The sequence below is a fragment of the Schistocerca serialis genome, chromosome 8, assembly GCF_023864345.2.
Source record: "Schistocerca serialis cubense isolate TAMUIC-IGC-003099 chromosome 8, iqSchSeri2.2, whole genome shotgun sequence".
Taxonomy (NCBI): domain Eukaryota; kingdom Metazoa; phylum Arthropoda; class Insecta; order Orthoptera; family Acrididae; genus Schistocerca; species Schistocerca serialis.
Genome location: NC_064645.1, coordinates 481,188,283 through 481,213,173, shown reverse-complemented (window position 1 = coordinate 481,213,173; position 24,891 = coordinate 481,188,283). Strand labels below are relative to the sequence as shown.

The 24,891-nt window shown below is 39.5% G+C and overlaps 1 protein-coding gene across 3 annotated transcripts in view; it reads right to left on the bottom strand.

Annotated features, from left to right (window-relative positions):
- LOC126416176 (protein arginine N-methyltransferase 9-like) overlaps window positions 1-23,958 on the bottom strand; it is a 126,551-nt gene extending 102,593 nt beyond the window's left edge. For 2 of the 3 annotated variants that reach the window (XM_050083749.1, XM_050083751.1), the window contains exons 1-2: window positions 23,135-23,958; window positions 22,845-22,971 (exon numbers count right to left, since the gene is read on the bottom strand). In XM_050083749.1, coding sequence (XP_049939706.1) covers window positions 22,845-22,971; window positions 23,135-23,300 — 293 coding nt within the window. In that variant the 5' untranslated portion in view covers window positions 23,301-23,958. The remainder of the gene's footprint in view (window positions 1-22,844; window positions 22,972-23,134) is intronic. The other variant, XM_050083750.1, reaches the window with a different exon arrangement.
- Window positions 23,959-24,891: the final 933 nt, after the last annotated feature.

The following is a 24,891-nucleotide window of genomic DNA, read 5'->3' as shown; positions in this document are numbered from 1 at the left end:
GAATGTAGTCGAATTAAATCGGGTGATGCTGAGGGAATTCGATCAGGAAATGAGATCCTTACAGTTGTAGATGAGTTTTGCTATTTGGGGAGCAAAATAACTGATCATGGTTGAAATAGAGAGGATATAAAATGCAGACTGGCAATGGCAAGGAAAGCTATTTCTGCAGAAGAGAAATATGTTAATATTGATTATAGAGTTAAGTGTCAGGACGTCATTTCTGAAAGTATTTGTATGGAGTGTAGCCATGTATGGAAGTGAAAAGTGGACGATAAATAGTTTAGACAAGAAGAGAATAGAAGCTTTCGAAAAGTTGTGCTACAGAAGAATGCTGAAGATTAGATGGGTAGATCACATAACTAATGAGCAGATATTGAATAGAATTGGGCAGAAGAGATATTTGTGGCACAACTTGAGTAGAAGAAGTGATCACTTGGTAGGACATATTCTGAGGCATCTAGGTATCACCAATTTAGTATTGGAGGGCAGCGTGGAGGGTAAAAACCGTAGAGGGAGACCAAGAGATGAATACACTAAGCAGATTCAGAAGGATGTATATTGCAGTAGGTACTGGGAAATGAAGAAGCTTGCACAGGATAGAGTAGCATGGAGAGCTGCATCAAACCTATGGACTGAAGACCACAACAACAACAACAACAACAATATTCACTTGACATTTTTTTCTTGTTTTAGCCCACGCTACCTTCTCCAAAAATATGGATAGCAAAGAGCTTGCACTGGAGGAGATTTGTTTCACAGTGGTTTCACAGTATGGAAGATGAAGAAGTGCTCTGAGCTCTTGAAGTATGTGTTTTAGAGCTCACATTTACAGCACTTTTTTTTACTTCAAATGATAATCTCTATCATATTGACTATTCCTCGTGGGACACCCTGTATATTTTTTCACATTCTCTAAAACAGTCTGACAATGCTAAGATAGTTTACCAATTCCACACCTACTGGTTCTGAGTTAAAGATGCCATCAAACCAGATCAGAATCGAATTTTCGTTTGAAAGGAATTTTTTGATGGCTGTTCCATAAGGGGCTGGAGAGGTAAACATTTGAGGCCATAAGGTCACAAGAATAAGGGGATGAGGGATGATTTCCCAAACAAACTCCGAGATAGTTTGCTTGTGAAATCTGCAGAGTGTGTTATTGCATAGTAGCAACACACAATGCATTTTGTTGGATGTTTCTCTTACATTGTGACCAAAAGGTGCCTCAAACAATAGAAAATCCAGGATGGAATGTAACAATATTAGAAAAGGAAAGTTGCTACTCACCATATAGCTGAGATGCAGAGTCGTAGGTAGTGCACAATACGCTTTTAAAGCCATCAGATGAAAAATATTATGTTTACACTTCCCTTTGCTCATGTATATGACTTTGTTAGAGCTCAATCGTTTATTTCTTCTTGGGAAGTTGGGAAGTAAGCATAGGCAGATGATAACTCGTTAGCACTAACAGTACTGTATAGGAATGCTCAATGAGCAAACTGATGACATTCAAGCAGGAATATTCTCACCCCTTTCACTTAGAACATGCAGTACTCGTAAACCTGACTTCTGAACCTTTCCTACTGAATGGAAATATCAGAAGATAACAAGTTTATTTGCGTGGCTTCTCCCCACAGCAAGCACAGAAATATTTGTTCTGTAAATAAAAAATGCATTCTCTTGCTGCTTGTCACAAGATGATTAAATGGTTGCGGTTCATCAGTTATGGCAGAATGCTGAAAATCAGCAATGCCAGAACGATCTTTCTTCAAACAAAAAAGTCTTTTTCTGATGTGCTTTGCCTGAAAGCATTCACCCCACACACAACATGCCACTACCTTCACCTCCCTATTAAACCCAAAGTGAAGTTTTTTCCACTTGTGACTCTATTTTACAATGCTTAAGCAAGTTTCAAATATGCAAAATCCAATGTGCAACTGCAAGATAAATACTAGAATTTCAAACAAGAAAATGACAGCTGATAAATACACTCACAGCATCTCGCCACGGTCACCTGCTCCGATGGCGTCCGATGTGCAGTGGCAGGTGGTGCGTGGATGGTGGCCAGTGGCTGCAGCAGGGTGAGAAAACTCTCGAGTGTAAACTATTCTGATTTTGATGTACCCACGAGCTGTTTTGCAGAAATGTTTCTGGAAGTTTTTGATATTACTGGTGGCTCAGAAAGTGAAGCAAATTATCTTTGAGGTTCCATTAGACTGCTATCTTTAGCAGACAGCCAAAATGTGGTTTAAAAAATAGTGAAAGGAGTGGACTCGAAGTTGCGACTTTGTGTCCACATTTTGTGACACGTATACTAGACCATGAGTTGACACAGCACGTTAACAGTTTGAGAAGTAGCTAAAATTTCCTCCAGAAACTTCCGCATCACACAGTGTTGCCAAATTGTGTGTATGGCCAGACTTATAATTCTGAGGTGTGGCTGGTTTTATTGGCTATCTTAAGTGAACTACTCAGACTTAGCCTTTGTGGAGACTGGCCGAGGCCAGATTTTATGGGCAAGACTGTACATGTGTGATGTGATGCCTTCGGTCTCCTTTAGTGAGGAGGTGTTTCTGGATGATATGGCTAATTATCGGTTGTTGTTACACAGCACTGGCTGGTGACTGATTTTCTGCTCTGCCATCCATCTATCTGCTGTTAAGTCTGTGAAAGCCAACATCAATGCATTTTTGTCTATGGCAGCTCCAGTTTTTCCTTGCATCAAAGTACTCAGAGTATGCCACAGACATGGCAGCACATGAAATACCCACTGTCTGCTTGACCTCTGTGGTGTGGTGACTTCTGTATCAGGCAGCTAAATTTATCATTCATAAAAAGAACACCAGAGATGGAGTGCAAGCTCTGAGACAGGAAGGAAATTGATGATTGTGCCTTCAACAAAACTCTGCAGCATATCATCACTCCCAAATAGTATCACGGTAGCTAGTGGCTTGCTGAACGTTCTATGTACACAGGGCACAAGGGCAGTTAAGCCTACCCCCCCAACCTCTTCCCAATGTGGAAATGGACATGGCAAAACTGTTCATACAGGGGCTTATGAGTTAATGTATCTTGACACTGAAAATAAAAAATAAATTTTTAATGAGTCAGCTATTTGTAACAGCTTCTTCACACTCAATCATCACAGCAGATGAATTAGGTAATTAGAATCTGTGCGACTGCATTATATACAAGGTGTACAACTTTACTTCCGCTGTTTTTTCCCCAACATTTGAGGCTTTAATGAAACAAATTCGTTATACATGTATCATTCATAGTATTTTCCATCACTGGCCACTACTTTCTCCCATCTTTCCAGCAGTGTACGTCGAAAAAATTGGTCATCTTTTGAAGCGATCCACGAATCGATCCAATTTGTGACTTCTTCATGAGATCAGAAGTGTTGGTCAGCCAGGCCATGCGCCATTGATCTAAACAGCTGATAGTCAGAGGGAGCAATGTCTGGAGAATACGGCAGGTGGGGTACGACTTCCAATTTTAACATTTCCAAGTACATTTTGACCTCTTTTGCAACATGGGGCTGAGCGGTATCATGCTGAAAAATCACTCTATTGTGCCTCTCGCTGTATTGTGGCCATTTGTCTTTTAACGCTCTGCTCAGACACATTAATTGCATTTGATAACGAGCACCTGTGATTGTTTCAGTTGGCTTTAACACCTTATATTACACGACACCGAGCTGGTCCCACCAAATGCAGAGCATGATCTTGGAGCCGTGAATATTCGGTGCGTGGAAGCATGGCCAGTATATCCCCATGATTTTTTTGCGTTTAGGGTTATCATAATGAACGCATTTTTCGTCCCCGGCCACAATGTGATGCAGATATCCCTTCCGTTTTTGCCTCTGAAGCAATTGTTCACAAACGCACAAATGCTGTTCGACGTCTCTTGCTTTCAGTTCACACGGGACACAAGTTCCTTCTTCCTGAATCATGCCCATAGCCTTGAAATGTTTTGAAATGGCTTGCTGTGTTACTCCCACTATTCATGCCAATTCTTCTTGAGTTTGACGCGAGGCTTCACTCAGCAATGTCTCCAATTATGATCTTCGAAAACATTCTCTCTTCCACCACTATGCCAGTCTGTTGTTGTTGTTGTGGTCTTCAGTCCTGAGACTGGTTTGATGCAGCTCTCCATGCTACTCTATCCTGTGCAAGCTTCTTCATCTCCCAGTACCTACTGCAACCTACATCCTTCTGAATCTGCTTAGTGTATTCATCTCTTGGTCTCCCCCTATGATTTTTACCCTCCACGCTGCCCTCAAATACTAAATTGGTGATCCCTTGATGCCTCAGAACATGTCCTACCAACCGATCCCTTCTTCTGGTCAAGTTGTGCCACAAACTTCTCTTCTCCCCAATCCTATTCAATACTTCCTCATTAGTTATGTGATCTACCCATCTAATCTTCAGCATTCTTCTGTAGCACCACATTTCAAAAGCTTCTATTCTCTTCTTGTCCAAACTATTTACCGTCCATGTTTCACTTCCATACATGGCTACACTCCATACAAATACTTTCAGAAATAACTTCCTGACACTTAAATCTATACTCGATGTTAACAAATTTCTCTTCTTCAGAAACGCTTTCCTTGCCATTGCCAGTCTACATTTTATATCCTCTCTACTTCGTCCATCATCAGTTATTTTGCTCCCCAAATATCAAAACTCCTTTACTACTTTAAGTGCCTCATTTCCTAATCTAATACCCTCAGCATCACCCGACTTAACTCGACTACATTCCGTTATCCTCGTTTTGCTTTTGTTGATGTTCATCTTATATCCTCCCTTCAAGACACCATCCATTCCCTTCAACTGCTCTTCCAAGTCCTTTGCTGTCTCTGACAGAATTACAATGTCATCGGCAAACCTCAAAGTTTTTATTTCTTCTCCATGGATTTTAATACCTACTCCAAATTTTTCTTTTGTTTCCTTTACTGCTTGCTCAATATACAGATTGAATAACATCGGGGAGAGTCTACAACCCTGTCTTACTCCCTTCCCAACCACTGCTTCCCTTTCATGTCCCTCAACTCTTATAACTGCCATCTGGTTTCTGTACAAGTTGTAAATAGCCTTTCGCTCCCTGTATTTTACCCCTGCCACCTTTAGAATTTGAAAGAGAGTATTCCAGTTAACATTGTCAAAAGCTTTCTCTAAGTCTACAAATGCTAGAAACGTAGGTTTGCCTTTCCTTAATCTTTCTTCTAAGATAAGTCGTAAGGTCAGTATTGCCTCACGTGTTCCAGTATTTCTACGGAATCCAACCTGATCTTCCCCGATGTCAGCTTCTACTAGTTTTTCCATTCGTCTGTAAAGAATTCGTGTTAGTACTTTGCAGCTGTGGCTTATTAAACTGATTGTTCAGTAATTTTCACATCTGTCAACACCTGCATTCTTTGGGATTGGAATTATTATATTCTTCTTGAAGTCTGAGGGTATTTCGCCTGTTTCATACATCTTGCTCACCAGATGGAAGAGTTTTGTCAGGACTGGCTCTCCCAAGGCCGTCAGTAGTTCCAATGGAATGTTGTCTACTCCGGGGGCCTTGTTTCGACTCAGGTCCTTCAGTGCTCTGTCAAACTCTTCACGCAGTATCGTATCTCCCATTTCATCTTCATCTACATCCTCCTCCATTTCCATAATATTGTCCTCAACTGCATCGCCCTTGTATAGACCCTCTATATACTCCGTCCACCTTTCTGCTTTCCCTTCTTTGCTTAGAACTGGGATTCCATCTGAGCTCTTGATGTTCATACATGTGGTTCTCTTATCTCCAAAGGTCTCTTTAATTTTCCTGTAGGCAGTATCTATCTTACCCCTAGTGAGATAAGCCTCTACATCCTTACATTTGTGCTCTAGCCATCCCTGCTTAGCCATTTTGCACTTCCTGTCGATCTCATTTTTGAGACGTTTGTATTCCTTTTTGCCTGCTTCATTTACTGCATTTTTATATTTTCTCCTTTCATCAATTAAATTCAATATTTCTTCTGTTACCCAAGGATTTCTACTAACCCTCTTCTTTTTACCTACTTGATCGTCTGCTGCCTTCACTACTTCATCCCTCAGAGCTACCCATTCTTCTTCTACTGTATTTCTTTCCCCCATTCCTTTCAATTGTTCCCTTATGCTGTCCCTGAAACTCTGTACAACCTCTGGTTCTTTCAGTTTATCCAGGTCCCATCTCCTTAAATTCCCACCTTTTTGCAGTTTCTTCAGTTTTAATCTACAGGTCATAACCAATAGATTGTGGTCAGAGTCCACATCTGCCCCTGGAAATGTCTTACAATTTAAAACCTGGTTCCTAAATCTCTGTCTTACCATTATATAATCTATCTGATACCTTTTAGTATCTCCAGGGTTCTTCCATGTATACAACCTTCTATCATGATTCTTAAACCAAGTGTTAGCTATGATTAAGTTGTGCTCTGTGCAAAATTCTATCAGGCGGCTTCCTCTTTCATTTCTTAGCCCCAATCCATATTCACCTACTACGTTTCCTTCTCTCCCTTTTCCTACACTCGAATTCCAGTCACCCATGACTATTAAATTTTCGTCTCCCTTCACTATCTGAATAATTTCTTTTATTTCATCATACATTTCTTCAATTTCTTCGTCATCTGCAGAGCTAGTTGGCGTATAAACTTGTACTACTGTAGTAGGTGTGGGCTTCGTATCTATCTTGGCCACAATAATGCGTTCACTATGCTGTTTGTAGTAGCTTACCCGAATTCCTATTCATTATTAAACCTACTCCTGCATTACCCCTATTTGATTTTGTATTTATAACCCTGTATTCACCTGACCAGAAGTCTTGTTCCTCCTGCCACCGAACTTCACTAATTCCCACAATATCTAACTTTAACCTATCCATTTCCCTTTTTAAATTTTCTAACCTACCTGCCCGATTAAGGGATCTGACATTCCACGCTCCGATCCGTAGAACGTCAGTTTTCTTCTCCTGATAACGACATCCTCCTGAGTAGTCCCCGCCTGGAGATCCGAATGGGGGACTATTTTACCTCCGGAATATTTTACCCAAGAGGACGCCATCATCATTTAATCATACAGTAAAGCTGCATGCCCTCGGGAAAAATTACGGCCGTAGTTTCCTCTTGCTTTCAGCCGTTCGCAGTACCAGCACAGCAAGGCCGTTTTGGTTATTGTTACAAGGCCAGATCAGTCAATCATCCAGACTGTTGCCCCTGCAACTACTGAAAAGGCTGCTGCCCCTCTTCAGGAACCATACGTTTGTCTGGCCTCTCAACAGATACCCCTCCATTGTGGTTGCACCTAGGGTACGGCTATCTGTATCGTTGAGGCACGCAAGCCTCCCCACCAACGGCAAGGTCCATGGTTCATGATGTTAAAATCACCGTTCTTGAAGTGTTGAAACCACTCTGACACATTCTTTCACTAATAGCATCCTTACCATATGTACTTGAGAGCACTCGATGAGACTCAGCCACTGTTTTCTTCATACTGAAACAAAAGAATAACACCTCCCACAAATGATGGGAATTAGGCTTGTAAACCGACATTTTCAATCAAGAACAACTTTATGATGCAGACACAAATCAACTAATGTTTGAATGAGGTTATGTTGACTGAGATCCAAGCTAACTGCATGACGTCTGCGATCAGTTTCTTTTGACCGCTACTTACCGTTGTCACCACCTATCGGCAAACGGCGGAATCAAAGTTGTAAACCTTGTACATTGACGGATTTTAAAGAATACTGGCCAAAACGTGTACTTTCTGAATCTGGAATTCCACTGCACCTTATGGTTTTTCTTGGAACTAAATTGAACCTAAAAGCGTCATGTGTAAATTATCTGGGACAAACAGCAACACATTAATATGAACTTCACCTAAATTGCAACACAGTATGGGACTAAAAATAACTGTTGTCAGTAACAATGTTGCTGTTGTTAATGACATTTGATGGCCAGGATTGTTTCTACAAAATAAACACAGATATGTGAGAACTCGTTTTCACACTGTCCAAAATTTGGTGAAGTCAGTCACATTCTGCTGCTGTTTGGTATCTAAGCTCATATTAACTAGATAGTTTCGGGTATAAGAAACCCTTGAAATGTTCACTTACAAAACATAGCAGTTTCATGTTAATGGATGAAAGATTTCACTCTCAGGTTTTTTTTAAAAAGTGATGTTGTTATCACCTTTTCACTTTCTGTTCTGTTCGAGACAAAAAAAGTCACAAATCTCTCTGCAATAGTGCATTATAAAATTCTCATTAGTGTGATAAATACAATTTTTTTATTGAATAGTGTCTCATGTAAAATAATTCATGTTCTTACAATGAGAAGAAGGTGGGAGAAGAGAAGTAAGAGAGCAAAAATCTAACCTACTAATAACATCAACATTATGAGATAGGGTACAATCTCAACTGGACAAATGTAGCAAAAGAAATTATCCCCATCTCCAAAAAAGGTAGCAGTCCAGGATTTGTCATAATGGCTCAAGGAATCTAAGGAAGCATTGCTCAATGTGGACTGGAGCCATGCTCTTCTTGAATACAACTGCGGGCAATTTAAGACCCAAGCTGAGGAAAGTGACAGAGGAACTACGGCTGTAAGATTTCTATACAGGAGATCTCACAATTAGAAGCAGCTGCTTTGGGCACCATGCCAAGTGCAATATTTGCATACAGTGCGTATCTAAATTAGTACTAACATTGCTGAAAAGTGTATGAGGAAAAGAGGAGAAGGGTGGGACACCAAATGATAAGTCACTTGTGTGGATAAATGTTCTCGAACTGGCCCTGAATACAACTACAATGCCTTTGTCACCGTGTCTTACTGCCCAGAAGTGGAAACAAGATTATAGAGATTGTCTTACAGTATTAATGTCATTAAAGCCCAGGATAAGCACTGTTTCTCCTGCAAACCTTATGGTGATGGCTCTGTTCAAGACCACAAATCCAGAGGTGCAGGATGCAATCCTCTGGTGTTCCTAGCACTTGTTTCTTCAGTTGGTACTTCTTTCACCTTTGGCAATATTGTGTTGATGTGATAACTACCAAGTTGCACCATAGTTTGAATCCCCATTAATCTGTAGGTCCCCCTACAACTGGCTGAGTAAGTTCACAGGTTAGAGGAAGGCTATGATGCACACACTACTGTAAGATCACACCTAGTAAAGCAAAAGAACCTCGGAATTAGAGGCAATGTTACTTTTTTTTTAATATAGTGTCCATTGCCTTATTATGTTCTGGTCATCATCTGTGTGGTCAGTTTGATGCAGAACTGTAGTCCTGTCACTCTCCAGCAAACTTCCTCATTTCAATACACCTATTGCATCCCACACCACACCTTACATGCTCGTATCTTTCCTACAGAACACCTTCCAATAGTTTAAAGTGCATGATCTCTAACATTCTCTTCCTCTGATTTGTTATATTCTTTAACAGGCATTTTTTCTCATTGAATTTCTGCATAATGTTCTCATTCCTTGCATGGTGAATCTGATCTTCAACAGTATCTTCTAACATTACTTTTCAAAGGTTTCTAATGTTTTCATTTCTGTTTTCATCACTCTTTACACCCATATTGTGCTGTGCTTGAGACTCAGTTTTTCATTAAGCATTTTCTTATCTCAATGTTTATATTGTTAACAGCTTTGTCATTTCACAAAAGGCCATTCTGCCTCATGAAATCTTTACTACAGTGTCTTCCCTGAAACTTCATTCTTGCCCATATTAAGCATTTAACCATCCTGCTTACCTGTCATGCTGCAAATGCCACACCTTCATTTTTTATCTTGTTTATGTGCATACTATAGCCATAAACATACTAAGCAATGTCAAAAATTAGAAAAAATAAGAAATATTGATTTTACTAAAATTAGATGCTACAATTATAACAAATATAGTCAAAGTGTTAACAATATTATGGAAAGGATAGATTGCTACTCACCATTTAGAGGAGGAGATGAGTCATAGACAGGTACAATGAAAAGACATTACATTTAAGCTTCCGGCCAAAAGGCCTTCTTCCGAAGTATGAATACTTTGGAAGAAGGCCTTTTGGCTGAAAGCTTAAATGTGTGGTAGTCTTTTCGTTGTGCATGTATGCGACTGAACACCTCCGCTATATGATGAGTAGCAATCAATCCTTTTCATAATATTGTAGTCATTTCATCCTGGACTTTCCACTGTTTGATAGCCAAAGTCTTAAGTGTTCCTGAATATTATAGCCTCATCTATAATGTTACTGGGCAATATAGTAGAGGCACAAAACCAACCAGGGTGCCCTCAAAACAGAACACAAGGTGTATATGTTTGCCTTGGACTAGACCAATATGACCAACAGGAGCAATGCAACTTGTTTGAGGGAAACCTGGTATTCTCTACATACAGGATGGTTACCGGTACAACTGGTGCATGAACTTAGAGTACAATATTACGAACTTACTTACTGATCAGATAAATCGCATATTTCACAAGCAGCTATACCTTTACAAATAACAAGTTAAAATGGAGTCATGATAGGGATAACCCAATCAAGTAACTCAGTTCAGTGTGTAACTTCCTTAGAACAGGGATTCCCAAACTTTTCCTTTGACAGAACACTTCCACAATCCTGGTATTTTGATGGGACACCTTGTTTATTTAGAAGGTTAATAATTTTTTTAAAAAAATGAGAAAACTAGTTTTATTCAGCGGTTACTTCAATTTTTAATCATAACTAATAACACGGAAATTGTATAAAACTTTATTTAAAAAAAGAAAAAATGTCAAAAGGTAAAAAAGAAAAAAAAAACACCATGTTATTAACAGTTTTTGCAGAGCAATTATTCACTTCTCGTGGAATACCAGTGTTCTGCAGAGCATAGTTTGAGAAGCCCTGCCTCAACAGTATCTCTCATTGTGTTCACCTAAAAACAAGAGTAATGGCTATTCCACACATTTTCATTCTCTTTTGTCTTGTGGAATTATCTTCTGGGACAGCATACCTAAAGTAAATAAAGTATTTGTTCAGCCGAAGTGAGAGTAAGAATATTATGTAAAATGTTTAACTGTTCACCCTGCATAAGCCTTTTTAAGATCTTAATATTGTTAGACTCATTTCTCAATACAATTACTACATAATGTTTTTTGCTGCTGATAATAACAAACAGTCACAATGCAAGACACCAAAATTTCACATGGACCTTGTCCACAGTTTAGAAAGGAGATATGTACTCTGTTGGTAAGATATACAACAAGCTCCTGCTTAACATAAAGCAAAAAACTGGGAATCCTTACCAATTAAAAAGAAAATTAAAAACATACCACATTAGTTACTCTTCTTACAAATTGTATGAACATTTAGATTACAGGGTTGAAAAGCTGTGTCAGCCACATGGTAAGTGTCAGTGTTTTATGTAAAGCTGTATGACAAGTAGTAGTGTAAAAAATATTTTCTTTGAAAAATACTATTGTAATTAAGTAAACATTGAGCTACTAACAGCAGGTGAACAGCAGCTACATAGTAAAACAGCGGCGGCAGCAGCATTTTTCAAAGTACAGCTTCCTTACTGATATACTCGAGCAATATAGCGATAGTTCTTTTAATTGCAATTCACTTGTCTCATAATATACAGATGCCAATTATTTGATTAGAGCACATGACACATGTCAAAAAAAAAAAATCACATGACAAATTTTTTGTCACCTCATTGCGCATGCACAGATCAAGCATTAAGCTTTTGCAGATGGCGCAGTTACCGAGTCACCTGCTCTACTGTGAGTGCACTGACTCTACCTGAGTATAAGGCAGTAGTGATCAGTGGACACTGTACATAAACATGGGTAATTGAAAAACATGACAGAGTAGTAAAAAGAGGCAACTGTGTTTGGCCCTGCCCATGGCCATACAGTGTGAGAAGTTGTTGCATTTGCTGGAGTTTCATGGTGGACTGTTCAACGTGTCTACAAGTACTTGTGTAACGCACCTGGTCATGAAACACGTCGTCAGAACTGCGGTCGGAAAAATATCCCGATTGAGGGCGAGCAGAAATGCATTTCACGGTCCATGAATCAAAATTGCTTCCAAACCTGACAGATATTGCTGCAGGTGGTGAATGAAGGTGCATCCCAGTCTATTAGCAAGAGAACACTGTGACAGGAACTGCTTGCGACAAACATTTGGAGTCGGTCACCTCACAAGAGGCCATTGTTCACACAGGCACGTGAAGATGACAAGTTCACTGGGCTATAGAATATCTGACTGGCTGTCTGAACATTCTCCCACCCTATTACATCTCAACTGGCCTGCAAAATCACCTGACTTGAGCACCATAGACAATCTGTGGGACATGTTGGAACAGGTAAAATACAAACATCAGCACACCCACAATGTGGTGGAACTGAGTGATCAAGTCATCAGTGAGTGGCTTAACCTGAATGCAAAGTACCAGAACAACCTTGAAGATCCACTTCCTAACCAAAACAGGTGGTTATCAAGTCCTGGGATGGGATTACATGGTATTAAATGAGCCTTGTAACGATTTATGTAGCAGTGACTAAGTTTTTGTCTAGTGAGCTTATTCACTGTTAATACAGTATTCAGATTAAAGTTTCTATATTTTTGATGTCTTTCATTCATGTGTACCTCGACTCATTCCACATCCATGAAGTTCCTGCTTCTTGATGGGATCGACAGCACATGATGAATGAAAAAATTGTGGATACACTAACTGCGTGAGCAAGTAATATTGCATGCAAAAAGTATTAAGTGTATAAAACAAACTGAAATGCACTTTGATATGTTAAAACCAGCAGTCTATTCTAGTGTTCTATTTACCCTTTTCATACTATTTCCCACTTCAGTTATCCGTCGGCTGTCCATCCTTGTAGAAGCTAAGCTATTTCCTGTAAATGGGTCATTCCATGTCGAGTCACCTCAGAAAAGTGAAATTTTCAACTCGACCAACTCTGATTGTTATCAAATTTGGTGTGTTCTTTGCACATATCGATATAATGAAAAACACCAAATTTCAGAATTGTAGAATATAAACATCAGAAGTAGTTGCCTCCCAAGGTTCTGAAAATTTGACAGACACTGCAGGCGAAAACAGCTTTAACTCCTGTTCTAATGGAGACAGAAATGTGAAATGGGCAATCTGGGAAAGGGCTGGGAACAAGCTTTCAAATGATGTGCAACATGACCACATTCAAACAATGCTCACAATTAAGGTCATTAATCTTGACCTTTGGTTTTAAATATCTTGAAATGTGTCACCTCCAACACTACTGGCAAAAATATATTTACTTCTCATTGTACACTAAACAACATAGTTTAAAATCAAATTGGGATGACACTAGGACACACTGATATGCACAGCTGTGTGATACAATAAAGTAATACAAATTGTATGAAGACTGCAGCAAAATGACTTGAATTACTGAAAAATGTGTTAACTGTTAAAAAGGTGTTGTAATAGCAATACATAATAATGTAACAAGGAGAACAGGCCAATAGCAAGCATTCTTATATAACCAATAATGTGGTAAGGCCACACAAATGTTATTAAGTCATGTTACCTGAAAGTAAGTGACAAGATATGAAATCGTGTAAGTGAAGTGTTTGCTTCCAAAGCTTGGAAGGCAATGTTGATGCTACATGTATGGGGGAAGTTGTAGCAAAAGGTGTCACGACTATACAAATGTACCAGATGAAGGTGGAGTTTGAAAGAATCATGTATTGCTGTAATCCCTTGAGGGACAATGGACACAATAGATACAAGGAAAGTCTACATAAAGTCGAAAAGCAGAGGGTTTATGCAATCAGTTGCATAATGACAGACCACAAAATGTGTGAACAATGTAGAAAATAATTAACACAGAAGAAGAGCATTTGGGTTAAACAGCTACATTGAAACAGATACGAATCACAAACCTGCACAGCTCCTCTGATGATTTACACACATTTGTAGCCCCAAATATTCCTTTTTTCCATTAAATAACAGTCTGGTATCTTCTGGTGAGCCTCCAATGAAAAAGAAGAGACTTGAGAGAGGAAATATAAGCACAAAAAAAGTTTGAGAAAGTGCCTGTTGTATTCCAAAGTAAATATATATTCAATGTGGTAGAAAGTACAGAGGGAGAAACAAATGTGGGCTCTGAAGTTATAATTCAGTACTAGCGACACAAGCTGAAAGAAGATGCTGATACTTCTTCCAAAAAGATGGACCACTCGAAGGACTGAAACTGAATTTGGTGCCTCAAACTATTTGAAGAGAAAAGCGAAACAGTTGGTCAAAGAATGTGATATCATCGCCGTTCCTAATATGATACCTACACGTGTTCTAGGTGAACACACTGTGAACTGCGTGATAAAATTCTATAACAGGGAAGATAAAAGCTGGTGATGGCCTGGGACGAAGGATTTTGCGTCTGTCAAGAAAACTGGTTCCAGGATTCATAAACCAAAACAAAACAACTGGTGTCTGGAAATTGGAATATGGTGCATCAAGCAATGATAAACATCCAGGATTAATACAATTATCGATATTCTGCCAGTTACGACCCCCCCCCCCCCCCCCCACACATGAGAACTGCATATGAGAACTGTTCACATACACACCCTTTCATGACATACCTAGAAGAGATGTTTGACAAAAATGGAATTGATGACATAACACACAAACTGTGGACATGTCCATGTCCTGTGGAAGACTTCTTGAAAAACCTCGGCAATAAATTAAAAAAACTCTTGTTGCTCTCCTTCGTAGTCACCAAACAGTCTTAACATCTACAACACCCGAAAGAAGCACTTTGTCACAATGAATACTTTGTTGTATGTGATTTAGCAGAAAATTGTGCAATTGTCCTGCAGGATGAGGTACAGTGGTTTCACTGGAGCAGGGCACAGGCCACCGTTCATCCGTTTGTTATTATATACGGCCAGCAACCTGTGCAATTGATCACATATCATATCAGAAAACCTTAAACATGCCACTGTGAATGTTAGTCTTTTGAGTCATTTGATTGACTTCATGATATCCCATTTCCATAGAACACCCAAGTACATTTATTAATTCCCAGATGGCACTGCAGTCTAATGTAAGAACTGCGAGAGTTTTGCAACCATAACTTTTCATCAGAGTGATTGTGTGAAGTGGCACTTCTCTACCACATCACTTGACAAAGGACCATGTGATGGTATTGCTGCTATCATCAAGATACTTGCTTCCCATGCCACTCTGCAGTATATCTACAACTCTCACATAGTGAGAAATCCAGACAGTGTTTGATTGGTGTACCAATTGCTTTGCTGGTGTAATTCATTGTACATGTGGGTTCCTCAATAGTAATTTTTTGATATGATTTATCCTCATTTAGTCATAAATGGTGATCTTTGTTGTCTGTACTCTTATATTTTTCTATCATGCTATGTATGTTTCCATAAACAGAGACCTGAAGATGATGCTTTTTGGCATCAAAACTGGTAGCATGTTTTGAATAAGCAACACTGGATTACAATATAGCTGTTGGTTTCAGTTATCACTATTTGAGTACTTCACGACAGGCTGCTCCCCCATGGTCCTTGGTGGATTACCAGAGGTATTTATATACGTCTTTTTTGTATCAGATTTGCACCTGATGGCCAAAATTGGAACTAATTTTGTCCAGTGTAAATCACTTTGGCACTAACACATTTGAATATCTATGAATTTTTGCTGGAATGTGATAATTAAAGCCAACATTGGATCTCTCTGAGTAACTGTACTTTAGTTATAACCACCTAGTGTCATATTTTATGTCACTGAAGGTCAGATGTCATAGTCTCTTACCTTGCATATTCCAAATGCCTGTTCACCTTGCTGCCTTACTGTGTGTTGCTACTGCACCAACCTTTTTAACAATTAATAAGCTTTTCAGCGCTTTATGACATTTTGTTGCAGTCTGTATACAATCTGTATTGCTTAATTGTATCACATATTAATTGGTATATCCTAATGTCAGCCCAATTTCATTTTTTACTATGTTGTGTAATGAACATCAAGACGCAAATATATATACATATATTGTCTGCAGCATTTGTTGAATTCGGCATTTTTTCAGAATTTTATGTGGCTATAACTTTTGTCATACTTGTGCTGCAATTCTGAAATTTAGCATTTTTCATTCTCTAGTCGCATGCGATGAACACACCAAATGTGATGAAAATCAGAGATGATCAGTTCGCAGCTGTGTTGGTTTGACACGGAAAGACTGAAATATGTATAATGTTCTACAATACGACAAATTTTACTATCATTTGTAGCTGTTCTCAGCTCACTGTTGACCAGGTACTTACCAAGTGATTTTCATTTTCAGAGTTTGCTTACTTGGGAAGCTCTTTATGCCTAAAATAGGAGTACATTGTTTCAAAGCTGTTTCAGTTAAGGGCCTTGCAAGTTCATCTAACTGTTTATTAATGTAGAAGAGGGACCCCCCTCTTCTTTCCAAAAGTGCCTTCTTTTTGTTCAGCATTGAAAAGAAAATTCATAACAGATGTAATTTACTAGTGTTTACTTCGTTAACCTCACAAACTTTTTTAGACACACAAATCACCTGAGCACTTCCAGTTGGTTAACTGTGAAAAAACTCCAAACCGCTCAAATTACAGGGAGTGTTTTTGGTTGAATTTATAGGCTTCATAGGAATCCCACATGAACCTTGGGAAATAAAGATCAATTCGGACAGGACCCTGCATTATTTGGATAAGCCAGATATAATCAGGGTGTTTCAAGGGCCCCAGAGGTTGCTCTCTGATTGATCCACTATAACAGCCACATATCGACAATGCTCATCTCCCTTTAATATATATAGTTACACTGCAAACTAACCACTTTCATACGTGTGAGGGCTACCCGTAAAGTAATCTCCGTTAGGCTTTGCATAAAATACTGGATTTATTAGAGCAAATTTATTAGAAATACTTTTATATTACTTATTCATGTAATTGCCATCCTGGGAGAGAGGGTGTGCTGTGTAGAGCAGATCAGAAGAACTAAGAAGAGGATAGGGAGGGCCGAAGAGAATTGTGGATGATGGGAGGCTATAGAGAAGGGTTGTAGAGCAGGGAGGTGCAGCAAAAATAGATAAAAGGTACATGGCACCAATGAGAGCAGGCTTGGACAGGGAAGAAAACGCACTTGTAGCATTTGCCTCTTATTTCTAAACTCATGCTCATAATTTAAGGATAACTGCAGAATGTGGTGCCACACAATGTGGCACTACACAAAACTGGCACTAATAGAATAGGCACATAGGGAACACACACGACACAGATATGTAAGTCCACGGTATTGGTGATAAGTTGAGAAAACCGTCCCGAAACACATGTCTTACAAAACGCCACTGTTTCCTGCGCATGTACCCCGACATCAATATGGGATATGGTCACCATGCACACGTACACAGGCTGCACAACGGGTTGGCATACTCTGGATCAGGTGGTCGAGCAGCTGCTGGGGTACAGCCTCCTATTCTTGCACCAGTGCCTGTTGGAGCTCCTGAAATATCCCAGGGGTGTGAAGAATTGCAGCGATACGTCGACCGAGAGCGTCCCACACGTGCTCGATGGGGTTTAGGTCTGGAGAACAGGCAGGCCACTCTGTTCGTGTGATATCTTCTGTTTCAGAGTACTCCTCCACGGTGGCAGCTCGGTGGGGCCGTGTGTTATCATCAATCAGGGGGAAGGTGGGACCCACTGCACCCCTGAATGGTGGACATACTGGTGCAAAATGACGTCCCGCTAAACCTGACCTGTTACAGTTTCTCTGTCAAAGACATGCAGGGGTGTACGTGCACCTATCATAGTCCCCCCTACACCATCAAACCACGACCTCCATACAGGTCCCTTTCAAGGACATTAAGGGGTTGTTATCTGGTTCCTGGTTCACGCCCGATGAAAACCCGTGAGAATCACTGTTCAGGCTATACCTGGACTCGTCGATGAACATAGCCTATACTATTATTTAAACTAGTTGTCACTTGACAGGCAACGGGCTGCAGGGCTCCCGCCACCAATAAACCAACCGCAGCCGGCACTGTCGGCTGCCACTGCGTTGCCACTTCGCTCTGCTGAGCTGACTAAGGCATTGTGCCAGCCAGTCCTCAGCGAGCCATTGTAGACGTGCGGGTGAGAGATCTGAGTGACTTGTAGCTTCGTGTGTTTAGGATGTCTGATGAAAGCAGTCACAAGAGAGGGAGGCCAAGGCCACACACTCCTCGGAAAACTCCAAAAACTGGCAGACATGGCGTCATACGCAGTCAGGCGCATGAATACGTGTGTTCCTTAAGGGAGTATTTTGAGAGAGAGAGAGGGATGCAGGAGGGCCTCTCGTTCCTTTGGATAAGGTGGTGGAGCGAACTGCAGCTGCTCTGCAAGTTAGCGAACAATCAGTAATAAGAATCTACAAGGAGAAATTCATGAAAGAAGGCTCAAGTGGATCTTCTAAATTGGAGACACCTGGGAAAAAGAGGCGACTAGAGAAGAGGGTCACAAAACTTGACTCTTTTTAAGGAATATGCCATTCATCGTCAAATATACCCATTTTATTCGAGGAAGGAGTATCCAACACTCAAAAAACTACATGCTACCCTCAAGCGGCTGACCTGTTTCAGAGGAGTAAATCGTCTTTGTTAAGAGTCATGAAAATGTTAGGATTCCACTATAAATCCATCTCCGGCAGAAAGTTACAAATGGAACGCCAAGATATTGCAGCCGGCGATGCTGCTTTCTTAGAGAATTAGTGAGGACAAATTCAGATGATATCGTTTGGCTTGATGAAACGCGGGTGAATGCAGGACACAGTTTAAAAAAAGGCTGGACAGATGGTACCATCAGCGGTCGTATGGCAGCTCCGATCGGCAGAGGAAAAAGGTTTCATTTCAAATTGTCTGCAGCTATTCAGTTCAAATAAGACCTCCGACTACCACGAAGAGATGAACCACAATACTTTTGTGAAATGGTTTGAAGACTGTGTGCTCCAGAACTTAACAAAAAGCTATCATGGTTATGGATAACGCTCCTTATCACTCAGTAATACAAGATAAAGCACCCACAAAGGCAACAAAGAAAAACGACATTGTTAGCTGGTTACAGAAACATTAGGTACAGTTCGACAGTAATTTGATAAGGGCAGAATTACTAGAACTTTTATCGCAACACAAGCCAAAGAACCAGATTTACATTGTGGGTGAAGTAGCAAAAAAATACGGGCATAAAGTGTTCAGATTGCCTCCTTACCATTGCCATTTCAATGCAACAGAGCTGATTTGGGCTCAGGTTAAACGGCATATTGCTGCAGAAAATAAGAAATTCACATTAACCAAAGTAGAACGCCTTTTGAAAGAGGCAGTTGAAATTGTGACATTGGAAGACTGGCAGAAGGTAGTGCATCACGTGAAAGTAGTGATACAGGACGCATGGAACAACGAAGGTGTCTTACAACAAAGTGTCGAAGACTCGATTATATCTGTCAATACAAGCAGCGACACGGATAGTTCCACTGACTCGGATTCTGAATTAAGTGGTGTTTCCGCATTGTCTGATTAGTGTGTAGTGTACTTACTGCCATTAAATCTTGTGTTTGTGAATTTATTTTGATTAATTCTTATTCTTGTTGTGAGACTAAGAAATACTGTTTGGCCAGCTCTCGTCATCTCCTTACAGTAAGTTAGACTGACTTTTAATTCAATTTCATTTTGTATATACACCAAGATGATATTCAATGTGTGTAATAGTTTTAGAGATTTGCAATCTAAAGGAAAAGTTTTCCGGACACGAAAATTCCTCAGACTTCAATAGTTAATGGAACAACGTCCCTAATTAAAATTAAGAAAAGATATTTGATATGCTTATAGATACCACTAAGACCGATACTGTACATAAATTTCAAAACATTTACGTAATATTTGGAGGAGATAGAGATTTCAAACGTCATACTTGTTTCGCGTTCAGTACTGATAGGGTTACTTAAAAATGCTGTTTTCAGAAATTTATATACAGGAAACATAATGCACTACAAAAACTTTTACGGATTCTTTGCCGAGTGCATTATTTTGGTAATGAACAGTAAAAAAAAAATATTTTGCTGTGACACCAATAGTTTTTCAGTAATGACGTGGTAAGTTAGAAGCTGTTTGCGAAATCGAGAATTTAAATGGTTTCAAACAAATTAACGTAACTCTTGTCCTAATTAAAATTAAGAATAGATATGACAGATTGAGAGACACTGTAGAGATACACATCATATGTGGGTTTGAAATTTTTTTTACTTACTTTTTGTAGGAGATACAGGCTTTAAAATGATTTTCTATCGCTGGGGGTTGCAATGCGCTGAGGCGGCTGCCTCCAGCCAGTGCTTGACGTGACAACACCACAATTTCACAGTGCAAACGTCAAGTGACAACTACTTTAAAGCAAACATTAGGACCACTGTTCCAATGACCATGTACTGTGTTCCTGACAACAGGCTTTACTGGCTCTCCTGTGATCAGGGGTCAGTGGAATGCACCTTGCAAGTCTCCAGGCGAATAAACCATGTCTGTTCAGTTGTCTATACACTGTGTGTCTGGAGACAACTGTTTCAGTGGCTGCAGTAAGGTCTCAAGCAAGGCTACCTGCAGTACTCCGTGGCTGTCCGCAGGCACTGATGGTGAGATATCGGTGTTCTAGTGGTGTTGTACACTGTGGACATCCCGTACTGTAGTGCCTGGACACATTTCCTGTCTGCTGGAATCATTGCCCTAAGCTTGAGATCACACAGTGGCACATGGAGGGCCCGTGCTATGACCTGCTGTGTTTGACCAGCCTCCAGTCACCCTAGTATTCTACCCCTCATAACGTCATCAATGTGTGTTCTTTGAGCCATTTTCGACAGACAGTCACCATTAACACTTCTAAAAGCGTCTGCACACTTACTCACTGCACCGTACTCTGACATGCACCAACACACCTCTGCATATGTGGACTGCTGCCAGCGCCACCGTGCGATGACTGCAGGTCAAATGCACCGCATGGTCATACCCCGAGGTGATTTAAACCCACAAACTGCCCACCAGAATGTTGTTTCACCATGTATCAGCATTGTCCTTAATTTATGAGCACGAGTTTATATCTGCATCATGAATGGTTACCTTCACTTTACCCTTTTTTTTTTATCAGTCCTATGACTCTCCCTCTATCGTATTACTAACATTCATCATTAAACTGTCACACCAGAAACACTATATGTAACAAACTAAAACACAAATAATTTTCCAGTTCATTACTTGTGTTTTAATTATGTTAAAAAGACATCTTGTAACAAGATACAAATTTTATATGTTAAATTATCAGAAATGTTCCAAACATACATGGTTACAGTGTGTCCAGTGAAAAATTTCCCATACTGCTGCAGAGAGCTAATATAGTCAACTGTGAAATTAAATATTTACTAATATTTAAAAGACAATGTAAGTCCTATGTAAATTTACAATCAGTACAGAGAAAAACAAATGTGATACTCAACTCTGTATTAGTACGTTTGCCTCTAGCATTTCACACTTAATATGAACAAAACTAAGAAACACAAACACAACATACAGCAAAACATGAACAAAGTAATTTATCTAAGTTCTAAATTCTGACACTAGGATCAAATATTGCTCGACAATTATTCACAATAAATGCCTCTCACTCCATTTTTTAAAGTGGTTCTATACGTTCTTTTGGTAAAGCAGTCTTATCCTTTCATCACTGTTACTTTTGCAGTTTAACGGCAAAACTAAGATAGGAGTGATCTGATAATATTAAGTACAGCCTACTCATAACATACTTTACAGTCAGTCATTTGTATACTACCCATTACATCCACAAATATTAATATGGATGCAATGAACTTTGTAGTATTCATGTACTCTTCCATACACCAAGCTTGTGAGCTTCAAAATATCGAACAGAGAAAAAAAGGGGGGGGGGGGGCATTGTAACTAAAGCACAACAGTTGGGAAAGACACTGTGTGTTTATTCATCTGTAAACTTTCAAAAAGATTTTGTTTTTCAAATAAGTGAATGATTGTCTCATTATACCATATTTCAATATGTGAAGACAGTTCTGGCAAAATACTTCCCGGTACACTGAATGAGTATATTTCATGTGGTGACCAGTGCGCCACATTTTGCAGCCTTGCAGTTACTGTATGCACAACAAGTGGAGTGAAACCCAAGCAACTGCCACCACTTTCTGAACTACTGCCATTCCAGTATACCACAGGATAACCCAGTAGAATACCAGTCAGTGTAGGTACACACCATTCACAATCTATGCTTAAGAACATGACAGGGAACCCATCATTTTTCGTTGTAATTAAGAATTTCTCAATGTTTCTCACAACTTCCATGACCATACTGTCTATGGTACTGTATACAAGTGTGTCAGGCTTAATGATAACAGGTGTTTTAACATCTTCTCTTACATCTACAAAATAAAAACTCTGTTTTCTATTAACAATTTCTTTGGCATTCTTTAAGACATTTTTTGTACTGATTATGAAGCACTCCTGAGCACAGCACAGTACATGTACATCTGCTTGTAACAGACTATGAAACTTTAACTTTGCTACAACCTGGGATATAACAACAGGATCAACAGCACTACCAATATCCCATAAAAACCCTGTTTTAAGATTCTGATTTATTGTTTCCAGGCTTAAGAAAATTTTTGCAAAGTATTTCCAAAATATTTTACCAAAATGTTCCGAAAACACTTGCTTCCACTGATCAAAGACTTCCATATTTTACACATCCAACCTAATCCAATGAACATTAAGAGCTAATTTCTCACCTGTATAAATGAGCACCAAGGTTATTTAAAACAGCGTCATTGTCCCCAAATATCTCCAATGCCTGTTCATAACAGTTGAATAAATCTGTGTATCGGTTTTGTGATTCAAGAATATTGCCCCATGAGCCTAAAATTAACAGAAACCATTAACTATCAAAAGGTATAATCTAATTTTCCGCTACCTCTTACAAAATATTAAGTCTACAATTAAATTCTGTAACTTCTCATATACACACACACATTACTAGCAACATCTCAAAAATAAATATTTTATTTAAAAATCCATTTACATAGACATAATGAAAACTGCTCTTTGAGTTCCGGTTTCCACTGAGGATTGAGTTTCAATGCAACAAGGAAATGAGCAAATGCTCTTCCAAAATTCTGCTTCTGAAAGTACAATTCAGCTTGCTGCCGGGATCTGCAGGCAACTTCCCTCCAAGCTTCTGGTTTCATTATTTTTCTACAGCGTTGAAACGGAAAGAAAAATTAGTTGTGACGCTATTTAATGTGGAATATTTGGCAATGAGTTTTTTTTCACTGTGGACGAAATTATATACACAAACATCGCCAAAAACTGTTAGGTCATCCATATGTACAACATACTGCAACTAGTCATCAACTGTCGAACTGGTGTTTATTTCCATGAAGCCATGTCAATATTCATCTTTCAGTGAAAGGCCTACAACAAAATGCTTTTAATGAAAATTGTTCTCGATTAAAATGCGCAAAGGAAAGAACGCCTGTCACATATTTCAGAAGAGGAAACAGAATATAAATGTTACATTGTTCTTTAAGTTTCTCTTTAAATTAGGTACCGTTCTTACTAATTATAAAAATTCAAATAAAAATGGAAAAAAGGTACGTGTCCGCATCGCGAACATACGCAAGAGTAGCATCAGTTCTTTCGTTTCGACACATCTCACTATAACATTCGTATTAGGAAATTACATTTCACACGCAACTCAATTCCTATTACGGATTTAATACTATCCCGTCTATTGACTTTTCATCTGTGGATCCGACCGCATTTTAACACATATACCCAAGAAGAACTGTTCAATTCTTGGGATGGCCACATCAGAAATGAACACCCTGGCCATAGATGTATTTGTTGTCGCGGTACTGCGATCCTAAACTGTAGAACACATGCTAGCAAACAGAACAGCATCTCATGATATCTTCAGTTGGCATATTCCTTGCAATTTTGGAAGCCGTTTCTGATCTTTTCTTAGGAAATAAATTTTCCGATCGCTCTCAAGAATGTTGAGAAAAGTTACGGCAGCCGCGCTGTGCAGTCGTTTGTGCTTCTCGCAGCGGCCGGCACCGATTCCATCAGTTGTTTAGTGGAACTGGAATCAAGTTTTTTTTTAGTGTAATTTACTGGATATTTTACCTACAAGTAGTTAGCACCAAGTGACAAAGCGCCGTCGCTGGGAGATTTCTCTCAGCGGCTATTTTTTAAATGGAAACTAATGACGAAATCCCAGTCGATACTGACTAAGGGTCGGCTGTCACTTTGCATACGAGACTGTCATGATGCACCCTCTTTCACCAGTGTTAATTACAAATAAGCATCAACTGGGTACCATCGAAATGTACTCTAAAGATCACTGTCCTCAGAATGATAAGATGGAGATGGATCAGCAGTCATCAAGTTCAGCTGTTTTGCCGCAGTGTCTGACAAACAACACCGAGCGACTAAAGGCAAGACACCGATCACAATCACCCCAACAGGCAACAGCTTCTGAAGCAAATGTACCGAAGAAAGCAAAGGCAAGTGAAAAGCACAGTTGTAATGTTGAAGGGGATGTAGATATAGTAGATATTGATAATGTTGCATACACTGTGGAAGTTCTAGGAGTAGACAGTAACTTGAGTGTAATATAGGAGACAGGAATTGCAATGAGCAGCCTGCTTCCCAAAAGTCTGTTAGTTGTAAAAACTTCGACAATTCAGAGACCACAACGGTACCTCCTACAGGAAATAACACGCTTCCTAGTAACAACAAATATGCTAGTAAAGATAATGCATATCAATCAACAGA